At 42.5% G+C, this 19,609-nt stretch overlaps 2 protein-coding genes across 3 annotated transcripts; one reads left to right on the top strand and one right to left on the bottom strand.

Annotated features, from left to right (window-relative positions):
• The first annotated feature begins 1,544 nt into the window (after positions 1–1,544).
• On the top strand, positions 1,545–10,398 carry LOC135626815 (inositol phosphorylceramide glucuronosyltransferase 1-like). 2 transcript variants are annotated; one of them, XM_065132460.1, is made up of 11 exons: positions 1,545–1,695; positions 2,098–2,332; positions 4,989–5,109; positions 5,213–5,398; positions 5,825–5,988; positions 7,929–8,036; positions 8,248–8,385; positions 8,467–8,613; positions 9,118–9,388; positions 9,470–9,593; positions 9,729–10,398. In XM_065132460.1, exons 2-11 carry the CDS (start codon positions 2,099–2,101, stop codon positions 9,847–9,849), a joined length of 1,614 nt encoding a protein of 537 aa, XP_064988532.1. In that variant the 5' UTR covers positions 1,545–1,695; position 2,098; the 3' UTR covers positions 9,850–10,398. The 2 variants fall into 2 exon arrangements, with proteins under 2 accessions (XP_064988532.1, XP_064988530.1); XM_065132458.1 differs by having other exon boundaries at positions 1,551–1,695; positions 2,074–2,332.
• A 243-nt stretch (positions 10,399–10,641) lies between these two features.
• Positions 10,642–13,845, bottom strand: LOC103972164 (phenylalanine ammonia-lyase 2). Its single transcript, XM_009386382.3, has 2 exons — positions 13,347–13,845; positions 10,642–12,655 (listed from the first exon to the last, which is right to left on the bottom strand). The coding sequence occupies exons 1-2, from the start codon at positions 13,736–13,738 to the stop codon at positions 10,906–10,908; spliced, it is 2,142 nt and encodes a 713-aa protein (XP_009384657.2). The 5' UTR covers positions 13,739–13,845; the 3' UTR covers positions 10,642–10,905.
• Positions 13,846–19,609: the final 5,764 nt, after the last annotated feature.

The raw sequence follows: 19,609 nt of genomic DNA on the forward strand, positions 1-19,609 counted from the left end.
ACATTTACTTGATGCACTCAGACAGTGCATCATGATTCAAAGGTGCGGTGTGGACTGGAGAGTGTTCTCACGCAGTCACCTTCCTTTCAGCAATGACTGCATTTGCGTATGACTACACTCTGATCATTAATGACTGCTTCCTTTTGGCTTCAAGAAAACCTCACACGATCCAGAGTTGGTGGTGACACTCAATCGCATGCGATGTCTTCACCTGGCCACCTCCACCTCACATGCATGCATGAATGCATGCAGGACTTCTTCCTCCATCAACAGGAGATGCTCGACTTCACTTTCTAGCATCGACCAATGGAGACACGTTAATTGAATGCTTGGTTGAATTATAGGAAAGAAGCCTATTTCCTTGACACAAAATGCTTCTGAAAACATGTTCTTATTGAGGCTTAGAGGGAGTTGTCCTTCTCTTCTTGTGCACCACAAGTCTTCATGAGATAATTTTCTTCCAAACACGAGTTTCCATTACAAAGATTTTGAGTAATGGATACACATTGTTTTGTCATTTTCTTCCTGGTTCTGCAGCTTGCAGTTGTGCATTCATGGTTGGTCGCGGCGGAGATGGTTCGAAAGATAACAGGGCAAAAACAAGAGCTGCTGACAAACTCCCAACTTATCTTCCCCACCGAACGGATAACCAAACCGTTTGCTGATAAGAGATAGCCTCCATGTCTCCGTCTTCCCAGCGAGACGAGCACCGCTCAAAGCAACTGGACATGGCGAGTGGGAAACTTCCTGGCGTTGAACATTCAAACCGACCTCAGCTCTGCTTTCCTTCAGCAAAAGACAGGTAGAAGCCGTAGTACTCAAGGCAGTGGTGCACTGCGTCGTTGTCGATGCACGAATGACTTGCGCCTCCACCAACGCATTGACTCCCATCGCTTCCGTTCCAGCACGCTGCTCAACGCACATCCATTGCTTCTTGATTTGTGTTTATTTTACTCGTGTGGAGTCAATGACCGGATCCGATGGTAGTTGACCGCTGCGGCCTCCAAACTCCATGTGTTCCGAGATATACACAACTGTATTCGGAGTGCGCCGTTCATGACTTGCCAATTCATCATGGTTGAATGAGGAATATGAATCATGCCGGCATTAGGCTCCGTGCTGAGAAAGTAGTCTCAAGTAAACAGCTCAAGTCAGCAGCACATCGGGTGGAGTTTGACAGTGACAAGTGCAGCGTGTCCGCTTGCGTGCATGTGGCATACACGTCGGCATGTCTGGCCGACTCCTTTGTTGACCCAATGCTCGTCATATCCACACTAATGCTGACTTAATATTTTCGTTGACCAACTTTGTACCTACCGTTTTCCGCTGCACGTGGCAATTTGAGAGACACAACAGGAGATATGTCATTGATCTCGGGTCCGGCCCAGCGAATGTTATCTGTTGGGCCGTAGCCTTGCAATGTATCGGAGTCGAACCGTGGTCAGGATGACGTCATATGGGTCTGGGCATTCGAGAGCGGGGAGGAGGCCCATGTTTACATTTATACTAATAATAAAACGATGTCTATTATTTAGTCTATCTTTCGAATTAAAGAGAAGGGGAAGAAGCAAAGGGTGGGGGGAGAACGCAAACTCGTCTGCTTCGTTTCTTCCTCGTCGATTCGATCGATCGATCGATCTCAGCCGCCGGAGTCCTCCAACCCTCTCCCGTCCGTCCCCTCGCCTTCCGTGCTCCGTAACTCCTCGTTCCCCCTCTACTTTTGTGTCTGTCTTCTTCGATCTCCCTAATCAATTTGGATTTGGTCCTAGAGAATGGTTGCGTGCATTTCAGTTTTAGGGTTTCGTGGTCATCTTGATTCCTCGTTCTTTTGGTCTTTGTTCTTGTGTTTGGTTTTCTTGCTCTTGATATGGATTCTTTCCCTCTTTCCCCACGCTTTTGAGTTCTTGATCCGAGTGCTATTTGTTCCCTTCGCTTTTAGGGTTTCGTGGTCATCTTGGTTCCTCTTTTCGTCTGGTCTTTGTTCTTGTGTTTGGGTTCTTGCCATCTTTTCCCACGCTTTCCATTTTGCCTAATTGTTGGTTCTTTTATTTGGTTTCCCTGTTGTTCTTGAAGTGGGTTCCATTTGTTGGATCCTAGGATGAGGTCGCCTGTGGCAAGGTCAGGGTTCTTGATGATGGTTCTGGTGGTTCTTGGAGTCTCGGGTTGCGGGAGGGCCAAGACCGAGGACGCATACGTCACCCTCCTATACGGAGATGAGTTTCTCCTGGGAGTTCGTGTCCTCGGGAAGTCGATCCGTGATACCGGATCCACCAAGGACATGGTCGTCCTAGTCTCGGATGGCGTCTCCGAGTATGCCAAGAAGCTTCTTGATGTAAGGTTTTTTACTTTTAATGTTATTCATTACGTTTATTCTCTTTGTTGAAACTAAGGGTACATTTTGGTTTCTGATAACTTCAATTTTTTGACTCGTTCGGTGTTGCAAGTGATTTACCTGTTCGTTTTGTAAAAGCTAAATTGTGATATACGATTTAGATGAAAATGCTGTCTGTTTGTACCGAAGGTTTTCTTGATATAAGATACTGAATCTGATGAAAATTGACATTGGTCCTTTAAACTGATTAGTGATTGGTCATCTTAATGATATTCGAACTAACCTAGTGTCACGAACAAAATTCTAAACAGGATGTTTGATGTAATGCTTACGTATATCCGTGTCTTTTGGTTTGTTCATGGCTTCATGCTTTGCACAACATGTAGAGGGACGGTTGAAGGCTTAATAGCCTCATTTTAGTTGGGTTTAGTGGCCGTTTTAGGTTTATAAATAAAGATTATGTCATGTGGACACTTGTGATAGATAATCGGTACTTGATCTATTAGTATACTGTCCGTGACACTAGTGCTAATAGTACTTGATCTATATTTTTGTCAATTTGGCAGCAAGCTTATAGATGGTAAAATTAAATAGTTGTGTCATGGTTTTGGGTTCTCATAGTTAGGAACATTTAGTTACGATGGTAAAATCAAATAGCTGTGTTATGGTTTTGGGTGTTCATAGGTAGGACCATGATTACCTTGTGGTTACATTTCCTCCAAACTAATTGAGCAGCAAAGGAAAAGGAAGGGTGTGATTGAAAAAACACACAATAATAAGAAAGAGATGCCAGTCTCCTTGACTGAGGTTAACATTCTTTTGAGTCAACAGTTATGATTAAACCAACCCAAGTAGACTGGTTTATGACTGAACCTCTTGAACCAGTCAAAAGCTGAATAAAAGAAACGGGGCTTTGGTGATTGGGAATTCCGAAATCCTGCTGCTGCTCAGTGAAACTCGCTGGTTTGCAACCAAATGGTTGCTGGTTGCTGTGTATGGTATGCAAGGAAACAAGAAACCATGTTTATGTATTTACTATTGTTTGCCGCATACTATGCACATGTTTTCTTGTGAGTCCATGTTTTGTAGAATATGAGGTAACGAGTCTATAATTGGGGAATTGTACTAAAGATTAGACTAAGGTTGAAAGTGTTTCAGTTTTTTACCTATTTGCCATTAAGGTAGGCAAAGTTTGAAAGAAACAGAAAGAAGGTAGAATGTGTTTTCTTTGACAACGAGCTGAGATTTTCTATCATGATGATATAGTCTTCATTCAGGATGGGAACATTGTGGTAGTTGATACACCCACTACACATGTGTGCATATATGTGCATGTTTACATAAGTTTATATTCTGTATGTTTGCGTGCATGCATATCGGTGTCATCAATAGGTGTTGAAGTGCTCACCTAGACATTCAAGTAATGCAAAACAAGATTGGAGCAACCAAGGGGCCCTAGGCATGGCGATGGAGGCACTGGGCAAGCAGATGTATGTCTGGACCTTGCTTGAGCTTCTGACCCAGGAAGCTTTATTCTCTGCCTCCCAAATTAAACCCATCAACCTTTACACTATCACCCATGCCTGACCCTCTGTTTTTGTGTTCTATAAAATACTAATCAAATCTTAAGTTTTTGCAACAAATCAATATGTTTATGTATGTATATGTTGCATACTACGTGGATATATGTATATGGAAATGATTGATTTGATAGAACACGACAAAGTCGTAAGTCCCAACTATTTGAGATCGGCTACATGGATCATTTACTGCCAATGAGATCTGTAAAAAGTCATGTGTAGTTAAGTTTAGGGTATTGAAATCTTTATTTATAATTTCTATTAAAGTCTTTTTAGGTCTTCCTCTATCTTTCCTTGTATAACTAATATTTATCATTTCATTTTTTCTAACTATTGCATCCGTAGGTCTCCTAAGCATATGTCCATATCATCTTAAATGATTCTTTTTCATCTTATTCTTTATTTAAGCGATGCCTGATTGTTCATGAATAAAATTATTTCTTTTTCTGTCTTTCCTAACAACACAACACATCCAGTTCTGTTGGTTTTGGATGGTTTCTGCTATCGTGTATCAAATTTTGTTGGATTGTAAATAGGCATTTTGAACTTTATTTTAAGATGACTACTTTGATGTTCGTAGACAATACTTATCAATGCCATATTTAACGTGTATGAAACAAAGTTAACAACTGGAAGTATCAAGTTTTCTTATATTTTATGATCTTGAACACAAAAATGCTGTAGTTGTCAGAATTAATGTCACCAAAATTGGAAAATTAAGAAATATAGTATTTAGTGGTGTTTTCATATGATGACAGTATAAAGCACCTAATATCATAGCCTAGTTCACAGAACTGTAAAGATACTAAATTCCTGTACATTTTGCAACACAGACAGGCTGTCAATTTTTATCCAAGTAGTGGATATTCTCTACTCTGTATGTCACTTGACTGTGCATAAAACCTTCTTAAGACATTGGTTTGTTAAGTTTGTATATCAGACAGGTAAAACATTATTGATTGTTTCTTTCTTTTTGGAAATATTGGAATTGTTCAATAGTTACTAAAATTTTGATTTCTACATTTTTGTGTGTCTAATATATAATATTAACTTAATACTTCTTAGATAAAATGTAGGCTGATGGTTGGATTGTCCAGCATATAAGTTTGTTGGCCAATCCAAATCATGTGCGGCCAAAGAGGTTTTGGGGAGTGTACACAAAATTAAAGATATTCAACATGACAGATTATAGAAAAGGTACTTTCTTTTTGACAGCCCTCCTATATCCTTATGGTAGAAGAACTCAACTTCTTATTTGTTCTTTTGTGTGATTTATTCTGCTTTTATTGTCATCCTCCAGTTGTTTATCTTGATGCTGATACAATTGTCGTAAAGAGTATTGAGGATCTATTCAAGTGTGGAAAGTTCTGTGCAAACTTGAAACATTCTGAAAGATTGAACTCTGGGGTGATGGTTGTAGAGCCTTCTGAATCCACTTTTAGAGATATGATGAGCCAAGTGAACTCTTTATATTCTTACACTGGAGGTTAATACCTTTTCCTAATCCCTTTACTGCCTTAGATCCTTAGCCTGATCATGGATGCATATTGAATTGATTTTCCTTCATGTCTATTGAATTTATCCTATTTAATTCTGGCATGTTTTAAATTTTGAAAACATTTTAAAATGATGTGACATGGAATAACAATCTTCAGAAGCCCAACTTGCTTGTGTTAAAAAATAATCTTTCTATTGATGCCATATTGTACAGAACAAAAAGATGTGTTGCAACTACGGCTAGTGTTCTTGGAGTGGGTGTTTCATCTTAGTTCTTGCTTGGTAGTTGGTACCATGTGGAATGGTATTTAAAGCCATGATCTAGTTTTGACATATGAAGTAGCTATCACACTTATAATAACTTATTATCATTGTTCTTTTCTTTGCTTTATCTCTTCACTTCTAATTTTTGCAGGAGATCAAGGTTTTCTGAATTCATATTATTCTGATTTTCCCAATGCCCATGTTTTCGAGCCCAATTTGTCTTCAGATGCCATGAATTCTAGACCTGTACCTGAAATGCAACGGCTCTCTACTCTATATAATGCAGATGTTGGTCTTTACATGCTGGCCAATAAGGTAACTTGCAGGTAGCAATTGGAGCTAAATGATGCATTTAGATCACTAGACACTTGCATTAGTAACGCTTCATATCGTATCAACTAAATGATCTTGAGGATTATATGGTTGTCTTCTTAGAAGTTCACTCTGAGGGGATTAAAGTAGTCTTTTTTCTGTAGGTTTTTCATTTAAAATGCTGCTTTGTCTTTCCTATTTAATAAATGTCCTATAATTTTATGAGGCCATTCCTCTTCCTTATGCTTGCTGTCTTTGCCGGGATGATTCTAAAGATAACTTTGGAAGATGGGAAATTGACTGTGCTCATACTGACAGTTTGGCATCCTTGCCCAGTTTTCATATTATCCTGATTCCCCCTTCTTGAGAACATAGCAGACTACAATTTTTCTTTGGTGTGTGTATTCAGTATTGTATGTGTGCATGTGGCTGAACTAGAAATACTTTGTATGAAGGAAACAATGTTTTTCTTCTTCTCTGCCCTCTGACAGTTGTCATTATGTTTCTAATTTTCTATTCAGTGTTTTGGTTGATGTCTTTGACCTTATTAATCTATCTCTCAAGGGCACCGAAGGTCTCCTTAGTGCTTTCTCTTCCATAATGTGATACACTTGAGTAATTCATGAAGTTGCTGCAATGATTGAAACTATCTTGAAGTACAGTTGGAGCCACCACCAGTCTTATAGGAAGGGATGAAAAACAGTTTACTATTGCTGAATCTCTGCCTGTTTATATTGTTCCTTGGATGAAGCTGCATGCACGGATGAACTATAATGCCTTTTATCGTTAATACTTGTTTTAAGCCAGGTGCCTGAACACTTTGATGCCCAATCATCTTTTTCCGCCCTATTTTGCCCACTTCTTCCAAGCCTACTTAATGCACCAGCTCTTTCTTCGTCTTCCTTCTAATTCTGAAGGCATCTGATGCAACATGATACATAGAGGCAGCCTCATGCGAAATGCATTATCAACCTAGATATCTGCCATGTGTCTACTGTCCCATATTATATTCATTTGCAGTGATGTCTGTTCATCTCTATCATGCCCGGTTGTTGCTTCTGGCATCTTGTGACTGAGACCTTGGTGTCGCTTCCACTCAACCTGTAGATGATCTGATGTGATATATCAGTATTGTATAGTGAATGTTACCTTTTATTTTGAACATGGCTAAAAAATGTAGGTTTATTTTCTCGATGATTATAAGTTGTTTTTTTCTTCGTAAATCCCAGTAAACTTCTACGAAATGGATTGATGATCGTGCTTTTTTGAACGAGTCAAGAATATGCTTATTATCTTAGATCTGCATTTTTAATAATAAGAACTTCCTTTCTCATTGCAAGCATCACAAGAATTCTGCATAATATGAAGATCTAATTGTCAATAGGTATATCTGATACATCTATCGGTATCTTTATAGGACACATAATTTTGCTTTATAAAAATGGGAATCCTATTTCTTTCTTACTAAGATAGATTTATAATTATTTTATATTTCAATATGAAATCTAGTAAAATGAAGTGTGCCGATACTAATTGTTAAGTCATTGAAAGTTTTTATTTATAGGTCTTAGAAAAAGAGATCCGTATTTTTTTTTATTAGGCTCTATCCAATTAGCAGCTTCAGTTCTGCTCCATTGCTATACACATAAAACTGATAAATCTTCTTTTTTAAAATTTTTTTCCAAATAAAGTAACTCAGTTTGTCTATTTAATTGATAAGAACAAGCATCCTCTACATGTCGACAATCGGCATGGTTCATAGGAAAGATTGAATTTTATCAAGAGAAAAATGCATCTGGTAGTACTATTCCAATATATTATGGCATTATAATATAAAATGGAAATTTGCATTACTAAGTGTCATGTTTATGCCATTTTGGCTCTTCCAAGTGCACTGTTTTTTGTATTAGTTACTGAAAGATACTTTTATGCTTCCTGTGCAGTGGATGGTTAAGGAGGAAGAACTTAGAGTTATTCATTACACTCTTGGCCCCCTTAAACCATGGGACTGGTGGACAGCTTGGCTTCTAAAACCAGTGGACGTGTGGCAGGTGATTGACTTGATAGCTTTAGCTTATGTTACATGAATTCTATTTTCATAATTTTTTCTCCAAGTTTCGCTTACCTACAATAAATGTCAGGATCTACTGTTACTGCCTTAATATGTGATTGATTCTATCTTCTTAGAAAATTTAGCTCAAGATACTTATGTAAGAAATTATAGGAAAACTTATGTTAAAATTGTTTGCCTAAACCCTGCAGAATGTTCGGAAACAGCTTGGTGAATCTCTTCCTGGGACTGGTGGAGGAAGAGATCCTCATGACCAGCTGTTGGTCAAAACGTTATGTGCTTTTCCTGTTTGCTTGCTGTTTTTATGTTATTATGGTTCCTTTCTTCAGGTTAGTGAGACTATTCTCAGTTGCTATTCAAAGATGACACTCGCTGGAAAAGATTGACTTGTGTTTCTGATGCTGATGCAGATAATCAAGGATTTCACCAATATATTTTCTCGAAATTCCATCTGTGATTATGCAAGGCGTATCTACCAGCGATTTAGATCAGGAGGCCTTCCTGCATATTCTGGTGTTGGAGTTGCCCCATCTTCTTTTGTGAATCCCAGTCAACAGGTTGCTCTTCTAAATGCAAACTTATTAAGTTGGTTGATATTGCCTATATGAATTGTGAAATAACTGCATTATCAAACTCTAGAAAACATGCATGTTTGATCGACAATGATTTTACATTGTCTTTTTTGCTATACAATTGTTTTACCTATTTGTGAATAGAAAAATTGATGGAATCCTATGTCTATCTAGGATTGATCTCGTCAATTATAACTTAAATATGTGACCAAGAAGATAGGTCTATCTAGCTGCTAACTGGAATCCTAGGTGGCCTTATGGAAAACCCCTTGAATACCTATGGGACGTTAGCATAGACATTTTCTGTTGATGCTGATATGAAAGGGCTCATTTAATTCTTTTTACGATTTAGCATGTATAGTTTGCTGTCTTCAAGTTCTTACATAGTTCTCACGTGTGTTTCATGTGGACATTTTGTAGTGCAATTGATGCAACTTTGCTTTTGTATATTTATAATATATTGTATTTGTGTTTATTATTTCTCAACAGTTTTCAGGTGGTTCACATTACAAGCTACCTGCTTACTTGGGCGCAATGTCTGTTTTTGTCTGCTTTATGGCTGCTGCGGTGTCCCTTGGTCTTTCATTTGTTCTGGTTCCCCGTCAAGTGATGCCATGGACAGGCTTATTACTGATGTATGAGTGGAGTTTTATGACTTTTTTCTTAATATTTAGATGCTATCTAAATTTTATCCATCAATGGGGAAATTGGGCTGCGAATCAGACTAACTATAATCGCCTTGATTCTGACTCGGGAAAAGGTGTGTCAAGTTAAATATCAGTGGTCTCCATTGGTGATTTCCTTGTTGCACAATCTAACTAGATATTCTCCAATTTTTCAGGTTCTCAACGCAGTGCCTCTGGTTGTGACGTAGTGGCATGGTTTTATTGGTTAGGGATGGCAGTTCTGGCTATTGTTGCCCCTTCACTGCCGTGCCTGTTGGGGATTACTGCTCTTTTTACAAGGTTACCGTGATCTGGATCTCTTGTTGGATTGAACTAGTGGTGGAAAGAATTAATGAGTTGCTGCTGCAGATCTAATTTATATCGTTTGAACATCTATAGCTGCTGCCCTGATGTGATTTTTTGACGTGTTGACAGGTTGGGTCTGATGATTGGCGGTGGTTTTGTATTAGCTGCTTTTGTGACATTTGCCTCGGAGCATCTGGCTGTGAGAGCCTTTCTGAAAGGCTACGAAGATCGTCCGTCAGCCAAGGTCTAGAAGCACGCGTTTTCTATGCTAGGAGTTGTTGTAGTAATCATGTATTAATTGGAAGATGACATTGGGCCGTACGCGAGTTGAGATTCAGAAAAATTGAGACAGAATGAATAGATTGGAACATAAAAGACGAGGACGACTTTGCTGCTCCTTTCGGAAAGGGGGGAGTTTAGCATGAATATTTGCTTTGTGTTACAGTCGGCTTGGAGGGATCATTACATGCTGGCAGATGCGTACGAGGATACTGTCGTGGGGCTTTGGGATCATTTTGCAAGTTGCTTCTCTTACATACTGTACGGGATGGGATGGGTGCAGTCTGTCTGACAGTTTGTTGATGTTGCTGCTGTGAGAAAACCGTACATGTCGTACGTCCTCAGTTATCAGGCTGCGTAGTGGCTATGAATCAAATCCCTGGATAAAGTTGGCAGGGACAGGTGCCCAAGATGGAGAGCCACGGAGAGGAGGAACCTGTAATTCGAAAGATCGGGAACAACAGTAGAAAAAGAATTCAAATTATTTTTAATTAATAAAGATAATGTTTTTAATTTTTAATTTTTTTAAATAATATTACTCTGGTGATATGATAAATTTATATTTTACTTTCGGTGTTTTTTTAATAACATTTAGAGTCAAATGCATTTTGATAGGTATTTTTTTAATTAGAAATGTTATTTTTTTAAAAAAATATATCTTTTCTTTATATGTAAAATATAGATATTTTCTAGAAAAATCACCGATAAACCATGAAGGAGGCGTATCTCTCTCTCCACTGAACAACACAAAGACTCCGGTCGGTCAAATAACGCTGCTGTGCTATAGATATTAAAATATAGATAGGTTTTAATCGATGTTTTCACATGCTACATTGTTAACTGCATCGCACTGCTGCTGTGCTTGTTCTCAACACTATATTACAATCAACAACAAGAATATATAAGTAGGAAAAAAGAATTAAGAAGAAATGGCATATTGTGGCAGCAGCAGCATCACAACATGTCGCATCCCCTTGCTTTTGCCACGCTCACATTCTTTCCAACTGCAACAACGACAAGTCCTCCTTCAACAGATGGGAAGTGGAGCTCCGTTCCACTCCTTCAAGCACTCCATCAGAGGATCGATCAGCAGTCCTTTGTTGATAGCCGCGAACACCTTGTCGAACTCCTCTCCCGGCGATCGCACCTTCTCGCCGGTGAGGTATGCAGCCCCCAGCTCCTTCCTAACGAAGCGGTACAACGGGTACGACCTGCACTCCTCGATCCTGTTGCCGATGGCCGCATTGCCGCCCTCGACCGCGGCTCTCGCCGCCTCTGCTTCCTTCGGCAGGACGGCCTCCAGCTCCTCCTCCAAGGCAGCGATCTTTTGGAAGATGGACGTGTTGGCGTCCTTCTCCTTCTCACCGTTGTTCAACGCATGCTCCACGAGGACCATCCGCAGCTTGGGCATCAGAGCGTAGGTGGAGCTGCAGGGGTCGTCGATGTAGCTGAAGACGTGCTCCCGGTCGATGACGGTGATCAGGTCCTTCTCGCAGAACCGTGAGGGGTGGAGCTCGCCGTTGGCGGCCGTGGTGAGGACCCTCTTGGCGACTTGGCTCACCGTGTTCTTCACGGCTTGCTTGAGATTCTCCTCCAGGTGCCTCAGATCGATGGCTTGGCACAGGGCGACCAAGTAGGTCGTGGACATGAGCTTCAGGATGTCGACCGCCTCCGCCGTCTTCCTCGACGAGATGAGTCCCAAGGAGTTGACATCTTGGTTGTGCTGCTCGGCGCTCTGGACGTGGTTGGTCACCGGGTTGGCGAGGAACTGGAGCTCGGAGCAGTAGGCCGCCATGGCAATCTCGGCCCCCTTGAAGCCGTAGTCCAAGCTCGGGTTGCGCCCGCCGGAGAGGTTCGACGGCAGCCCGTTGTTGTAGAAGTCGTTGACGAGCTCCGAGAACTGCGCGAACATGAGCTTCCCGATGGCCGCGATGGCCAGGCGGGTGTTGTCCATGGACACGCCGATGGGCGTGCCCTGGAAGTTGCCGCCGTGCAGGGCCTTGTTCCTGGAGACGTCGATGAGGGGGTTGTCGTTGACAGAGTTGATCTCCCGCTCGATGGACTTGGTGGCGGAGCGGATAACCTCGATCTGGGGGCCGAGCCACTGCGGAGAGGTGCGGAGGGCGTACCGGTCCTGCTTCGGCTTCTGCAACGGGTCTTGCTCGTGAAGCTTCTTGGCCATCTTCATGTAGGAGCTGCCGTCGAGGATGTGCTCCATGATGGCTGCGGCCTCGATCTGGCCCGGGTGATGCTTCAGCTTGTGGGTGAGGTGGTCGGTAAATTCCGGCTTCCCCTGCATCACCTCGCAAAAGACCGCCGACAGCACCTCGGAGAGGACAGCGAGGACGTTGGCTTCGTACAGAACGACCGAGGCGAGGCCCGAGCCGACGGCGGTGCCGTTGACGAGAGCGAGCCCCTCCTTGGGCTGCAGCTCGAAGAACCCATGGGGGATGCCGGACCGGCGGAAGGCCTCCGCAGCGTCGACCGCCTCGCCGCCAGGGGCGAAGGCTTTGGCATTAGGGCGGCCGGTGAGCACGCCAGCGATGTAGGACAAGGGGACCAGGTCGCCCGAGGCGGTGATGGTGCCGCGGAGGGGGAGGCAGGGGGTGATGCCGGAGTTGAGGAGGCTGGCCATGGCCTCGAGGATCTCGAACCGGATGCCGGAGTAGCCTTGGAGGAGGGTGTTGACGCGTACGAGCATCGCCGCCCTGGCCGCCGGTGTCGGCAGCGTGTGGGCGGACTCCGTCCCGGAGCCGAATATTCCGGCATTAAGGAATCTGCAGCAATTGGAATCTCAGGGTTAGAGATCTCACAGCTCACGACAGCAACGGCAGCGCGACGAGACAATCAATGATTAGCAGCCATTGCCAGACCAAACGCATGTCAGGATCCATCAAGGATCGTGTCAGAGAACACAAGAACATGGATCCACCCAGAGTTGGACACAGGATTCATGATTGGAGTTGGTGGGCTGTGCATGACTTCTTCCTTGAGAAGTGTCGGTGAACTGCAAGTAGATGTGACTTTTGTTCTCTTCGACATTTGGATCTGATCTCATCCCCATAAATAAAAAGGCCAAACCTACACCAGCAAGAAAGCATCATGCCAACTAACGCACAGCTATTTCTCTTTCCAGCCATGCCAGGATCCATCCTCCTATTGCAGATCGCAATAGATCCTATGACAAAATGGTAGGCCAACTTTACTTTGTGTGGCAGATCCATGGCGTAAGTAAAGGATCTAAAAGAAAACATCATCTACATGGGTCATGAGTTCGACAGAGCTAAATTGATCTCCTCAAGGTGTTTGACTGGTGTGATCGATTGCAAGCCTACCATACGATTCATGGATTTGACATTGAGGAGCCCCACTAGGTTCAGCTGTATGACGGTGACATTTCAGGAAGGGGAAAGGGGTTTGTAGAGAGAGAGAGAGAGAGAGAGAGAGAGAGAGGTGGTGATGGATCACCTAATGAGCTCCTTCTGCAGGGCGCCTCCTTCCTTGGTCCTCCTGTGAGAGGTTGCACCGAAGCCGGTGGTGACGCCATAGCTGTCGGTCCCCTTGGTCATGCTGTCGGTCACCCACTGGCTGCTGGCGCGCACTCCCTCCCTAGCGGACTCCGACAGCTCCACCCTCACCGCTGAGTGCGGCGCCATGGCAACCGCCGCCACCTGAGAGATCTTGAGCGTCGCGCCCTCGAGCCGCACCAGTGGCCGCCGGAACTCCTCCACCATCCTCTTGACCTCGTCGAGGTGGCTCCCCGTCAGCGCCTCGGCCGCGGCGCCCCAGTTGAGGGGGTCGGCCTTGACGCAAATCCCGTCGGCGAAGCCATTGCCGTGGACTCCGTTCTCGACCTCCATCGATCGAAGAACAAGGGGTGTCAGAAGACCAGAACGTAGGAGGAGGAGAGGCAAAGCTAGAGAGCTCGAAGAGGGAGTCGGTGATCCTTCTCCTGAGGAAGGAAGGAGGTCAAGGCAGAGCTTAAATAGAGAAGCTTGTGGTGTCGTTCGGAGTTGGGTGGCTGCAACAAGGAAGGTGGGTTAGTTGGCTTAAGATTTGGTCCATTGGATCAACCGACACCGACGGTGAGATATCACGTGACTCTCTCCTGTCAAAGATGAAGTCCGAGGGGTTGGTGGCAACTGATGCAAGCATGCCATCATCTTCCTCACCATTTCTTCCCTCAATATTTCTCTTCTCATTTCTCCATTGCAACTCCTCAGCTAATTCTAACCCTACCCCTGTCTTATGCATCAGTCTCTTTCAGGATTACACATCATTGCTTCATCCTCTCATGTACATTCAAGTAACTCTCCATATATATATATATATATATATATATATATATATATATATATATATATATAAAGGAAAATATATTTTTGGAGATCCATATTAATAAAGCTCCTTCTGGTTGCCATGTTCATGTGAGGGGAAGTCAGACAGAGAATTAAATAGGAGAGTTAGATCAGCAGGACGGCAGAGTGCATTTGTTTATGCTGATAATAACAACTATCATCATGTCCAAATGTGCATACTTTAAGCAAGAGCTTATAAAAGAAATATTTATGTCATGTTCTTCTCGATCTGAGACCTTTTCCTAAGCCATGAAACAAATCTCGGTTAATTTACAACACTTCAAAATATGTGCAGTAAAATAAGTTGAAGTTGTCATCAAGTGATGATTCAAGCAGTCAAACAGGGAAGCACTTTCTTGATAGCTTCCCTTTTTGTAATTAGCTCTAGGTTCACAATCTATATTCTTCCACTTGATGGCAAGATTTGAATTTGTTGTCTTTGTGATCATGTAGACCATGTAAAACTTGAGATCCATCTGAAGTAACCATGAACAATTGACATTGTCAATCATATGTCACCAATTATATGCAGCAGCAATATGACTCAGTCCATAGTGATCACAGCTGGAATGAAAATGGCATGTGGAGAGGATGTCCATATAATTTATGGTGTAACATGATCTGATCAAACATGAAGATTGGTGGCAGCTCTGAGAGGCAAAGAACATGGAAATCGTGAGGATGATAGGTCCAATGAAGGCTTTGTCGATCGGAGAAAACTATTGGAGAAGAAATTTCAGGCATTGTTCAACCACCACACAGATCAGCATCCTCACCAACCTCTGTCCTCTAATGGATTAGGTATGAAACAGCTGCCTAATTGCCTTGGCAATGGAGGGGGCACCACAAAGAAGGTGGAATCCAATTTCTCAAGCGTAGAACAAAGGAACAGTACATTGAAGTTTCTCCCACTAGACTAGACTTCCAAGCTCAAGTTTTCTGACTCAAATCTTCCACAAGAGTAGCTGAATTGAAGATGTATGTCATCTATTTTGGATTTTGACTGGGCTTGTAAGAGTAGATGATAGGAATCCAGCCATTAGATACTCGACATGACGAAAGGCGACCATGAGCAGACCTTGGCTTGCAGGTGCAGACTGTGGGACACGACAAATTGTTGGCCACAAGGTGATTCATCTTTTGATGCTTGATTTGTTTCGGAGATGGCATTTGCTCAAACAAGAAGAAGAAGACGAAGAAGAAAGGAGGAAAGGAAGCAACATCAGCTTCAGTCAGCTGGTCACAACCTACAGTTCATTCACGAGGCATGATCCGAACTTCCTGTCCATCCAACCTTGCGGCCATTGTCAAGTGTGAGAAAGTTGGAGTTTGGTGTGGAATGCTCTTCACCAACCATCTCTCTCTCTCTCTCACACACACACACCCACCCAACCACCCACCCACCCACAGAGAAAAAGAGTATAGTAGCGGCAGCTGCGCTTGTCAGCTTGCCATTAACGAGTTCTGCCTTTACCGTGGTGAGGATGAGTTGCCACGAGAAGAGAACGGGAGATGACAGTGTGGCAGAAATTGGTTCACACGTCTCACCAACCCAAATGGTGGAGGAGATGTGCTCGATCTGGCCCTTACATGGACGAGTTCATCTCCACGTACGTACATGCTCTCAGTCATCGGTCACGAACAATGGAACAGTGTCTTTCCTCTCCTCTAGTTTGGTGACCTTTTCATCTGCTACCAAACACCCTCTTCTGATCGAGCAGGCTCCATTTATCAGCCAATTTTTAGATGTTTTGGACAAGGTGCATAAGCACACATGCCCTGTCTTCTTCAAGACCGGACGGAGTACATCCACCGGAATCGATGCCAGTCAAGTAAAGAGTTCTTCTGTTCTTTGAAGGAAAAGGAAGAGAACTCCAAAGCAAACGATGAGTGGTTCATGCAACCTCATCTAAATCTACCAACACACAGCTTGGATATCCATGCAATTAGAGGCTACGAAGAGTTTGTTGTTATTGTTGTTGCTGCTGCTGCTGCTCCTACTGATGATGCTGTAGTTTTCATTCAATCGAAACGTGTGTTCCTTACATCCATGAACAAGGCATGGTAGCTGAAACATCGATGTCAGCAACTCCAACCCCATTTAAATTACCATCAGAATGATAGGAATATGTGATAGAATGAGAGAATGAAGAATGAGATTATAAGGATAAAGCAAAAAGACACATTTCAAGTAGTATCATGTGAAGTCTATTTATGCATAGTGAAAGAGGATATTTCTTTAACTGAGCAGAGAGATTTCCTCATGCAGTTGAGGAAATCTCATCTGCTATGCAGTTGAGAATATCTCTCTTTTATCAGAGAAAATCTCTTTATTATCATGCCCCCGCAAGATCGAGCTCCTGTCAAGGATACCGATCTTGGATCGATGAAACAAAAATAGTTTGCGGGCTAGAGGCTTCGTGAGTGAGTCTGTAAGTTGATCAACCATATGGACATGAGAGACACGAAGTTGATGTCTGACAACTTGATCTCGCACGAAGTGAAAGTCGATGGCGATGTGTTTCATGCGCGAGTGGAACACTGAATTGACACATAAGTAGGTAGCTCCAACATTGTCACAATATATTGTGGGAGTATGAGTAAAGCTAACTTTGAGTTCCTTGAGGAGATTTGTGATCCAGTTGAGTTCAGCAGCAATGGTAGCAATAACACGATATTCAGCTTCAGTTGTAGACCGGGCCACTATCTTTTGCTTCTTAGAACTCCAGCTGATTGGATTAGACCCAAGAAAGATAACATACCCTGATGTGGAGGTTCTATCATCAAAGTTTCCCACCCAATCAGCATCAGCAAAGGCATAGAGATGAAGTTGAGTGGTTTTGCGGAGAAAGAGACCATGATTAAGGGTCCCTTTAAGATATCACAAAATTCGTTTAACCGCAGACCAATGTATAGCAGAAGGTTGGTGCATGTATTGAGACAATTTATTGACTGCAAATGAGATATCTGGACGGGTGAGAGCCAAGTATTGTAAGGAGCCAAGTACTTGCCGGTATTGAGTTGAGTCCGTGGTAGAGCTGCCATCACATAATTTGAGTGATTCACCGGTAGAGAGAGGAGTAGCAACTACTTTCGCATCCTGCATATTTGTCTTTGATAATAAGTCTTGAATATACTTTCTTTGAGAGAGGAAGAGACCGAAGGATGTAAATGTTGCTTCCATTACCAGAAAGTAGCTCAATGGTCCTAAGTCTTTGAGGGAGAATCGATCAGCCAATTGATTTAAAAATGTCTGAACCTCCAAGGGATCATTGTCTGTAACAATAATATCATCTACATAAACTAGAAGATATATTATATTGCCATGATGTTGTCGGAGGAATAAAGAGGTGTCAGACTTGGAGTTGATGAAGCCAATTGATATCAGAAACGATCTAAGTTCAGTATACCAAGCTCTGGGAGCTTGACGGAGACCATAAATAGCTTTTTGTAATTTGCAAACATGTCTCGGATACTGGTGATGAACAAAGCCAGGGGGTTGCTACATAAAGACATCTTCAGTTAGAGTCCCCTGTAAAAAGGCATTGTTAACGTCCAGTTGTCGTAAGTTCCAACCTCTGGAGATGGCCAAACTTAGAATAAGCCGAATCGTTGTGGGTTTAACGACAGGACTAAAAGTCTTTGTAAAATTAACTCCAGGTCGTTGATGAAACCCTTTGGCTACTAATCGTGCTTTATATCGAGCAACGGACCCGTCGGGGTTTCGCTTAATTCGGAATACCCATTTATACCCGATGATATTTTGTGCAGGATGAGAAGGTACAAGAGTCTATGTGGAGTTACGTAGAAGAGCATCATATTCTTCACACATAGCTTGACGCCAATGTGAAGATTTTTGTGCTTGAGTAATTGTGGTGGGTTCACTGGTCTCAAGAGAAGAATTGGTGATAGTATGGAGGTCGAGAACCTGACGTGGTTTAAAGATACCACTTTTTGAGCGTGTTGTCATTGGATGGCTAGGAACTGCAGGTTGTGTTATTGGTAAGAGTGGTGGAGAGGCATCGACAGGATGCAAGAGAGGTTGAGATGCATCGATGGCACTAGGTAAAGAAAGTTGTTGTGTTTCTGAGGATACGACTTCAGTGGTAGGGGAGACTTGTGAAGAAGGAAGGGGAGAAGGAATGGGGGGAGTGGAGAGTTGTTGAACCGGGAGAACAAAAGAGCGTGGATCTTCAACAATAGGACTGGATGGTGTAGGAGGAGGTTCGTTTGAGGGGATCGAATGTATACTCCAGGAATGAATATTTGTCGGAGTGGTATGAATGGTAGGAGATTCATGGTGTTGAAATGGAAATGCAGATTCAACAAAAACAACATGTCGTGAAATAAAGACTTTTTGAGATTGTGGTTCATAGCACCGAAAGGCATTATGCTCAAGAGAATATCCTATGAAGATGCAAGCTTTAGATCTTGGCGCTAACTTGTGTGGGGCATAGGGACGTAGCCACGGATAACATAAACAACCAAATATTCTGAGTTTTTGAATGTTTGGGGATTTGGAAAATAGTTTTTCAAATGGAGACTGGTATTGAAGAACTGGAGTGAGCAAACGATTAATAAGGTAGACAGCAGTTTGAAAGGCGGCAGACCAAAAAGTTGGTGGCATGGAGGCTTGATGTAGAAGTGTGAGACCAGTTTCTACGATATGTTGATGTTTACGTTCAGCAGAGCCAACTAGTTGAGGAGTGTGTGGGGGTGACTTAAGGTGTTGGATGCCACAGGTTGAGAGGTAGGATGTAAGGGCTTGAAATTCACCTCCACCATCAGAGTAGACTGTTTTAATTGTAGACTGAAAGAAGTTTTCAACCAGCTTTTTAAAGTTGGTGAAGACTTTTGAAACTTCTGATTTATGACGAAGAGGATATAGCCATGTGTATTTAGTAAAATAGTCGACAAAAATAACATAAAAGCTAAACTTGTCAAAAGAAGTGACAGGAGCAGGGCCCCAAACATCAGTATAAATAATTTCAAATGGTTTAGAACATGATATAGAGGAAACACTGAAAGGAAGTCTATGACTTTTATTATGAAGACAGGCATCACAATAAGTGACAACCCTATTATTTGTAAGAGTAGGAAGAGAATAACGAGAAAGTAATTTATTTTGGATAGGGAGAGAGGGATGACCGAGACGACGATGCCACACATCGATTGAAGCTGCAACGGAGGAATAAGCAGTGGGCTGTTTTATTTGTGGAAGTGACGGCCATTCATAAACATTGTCCTTACTCTGGCCTTGGACCAATGATGCCCCCGTGCTCAAATCCTTAACAAGAAAAGAGTTAGAAAAGAATTCAATGGAGGTATTATTTTGTTTGCAAAATTGAGAAACGGAAATGAGATTTCGTTTAA

Source organism: Musa acuminata, chromosome BXJ2-11 (assembly GCF_036884655.1).
Source record: "Musa acuminata AAA Group cultivar baxijiao chromosome BXJ2-11, Cavendish_Baxijiao_AAA, whole genome shotgun sequence".
Classification (NCBI taxonomy): Eukaryota; Viridiplantae; Streptophyta; class Magnoliopsida; order Zingiberales; family Musaceae; genus Musa; species Musa acuminata.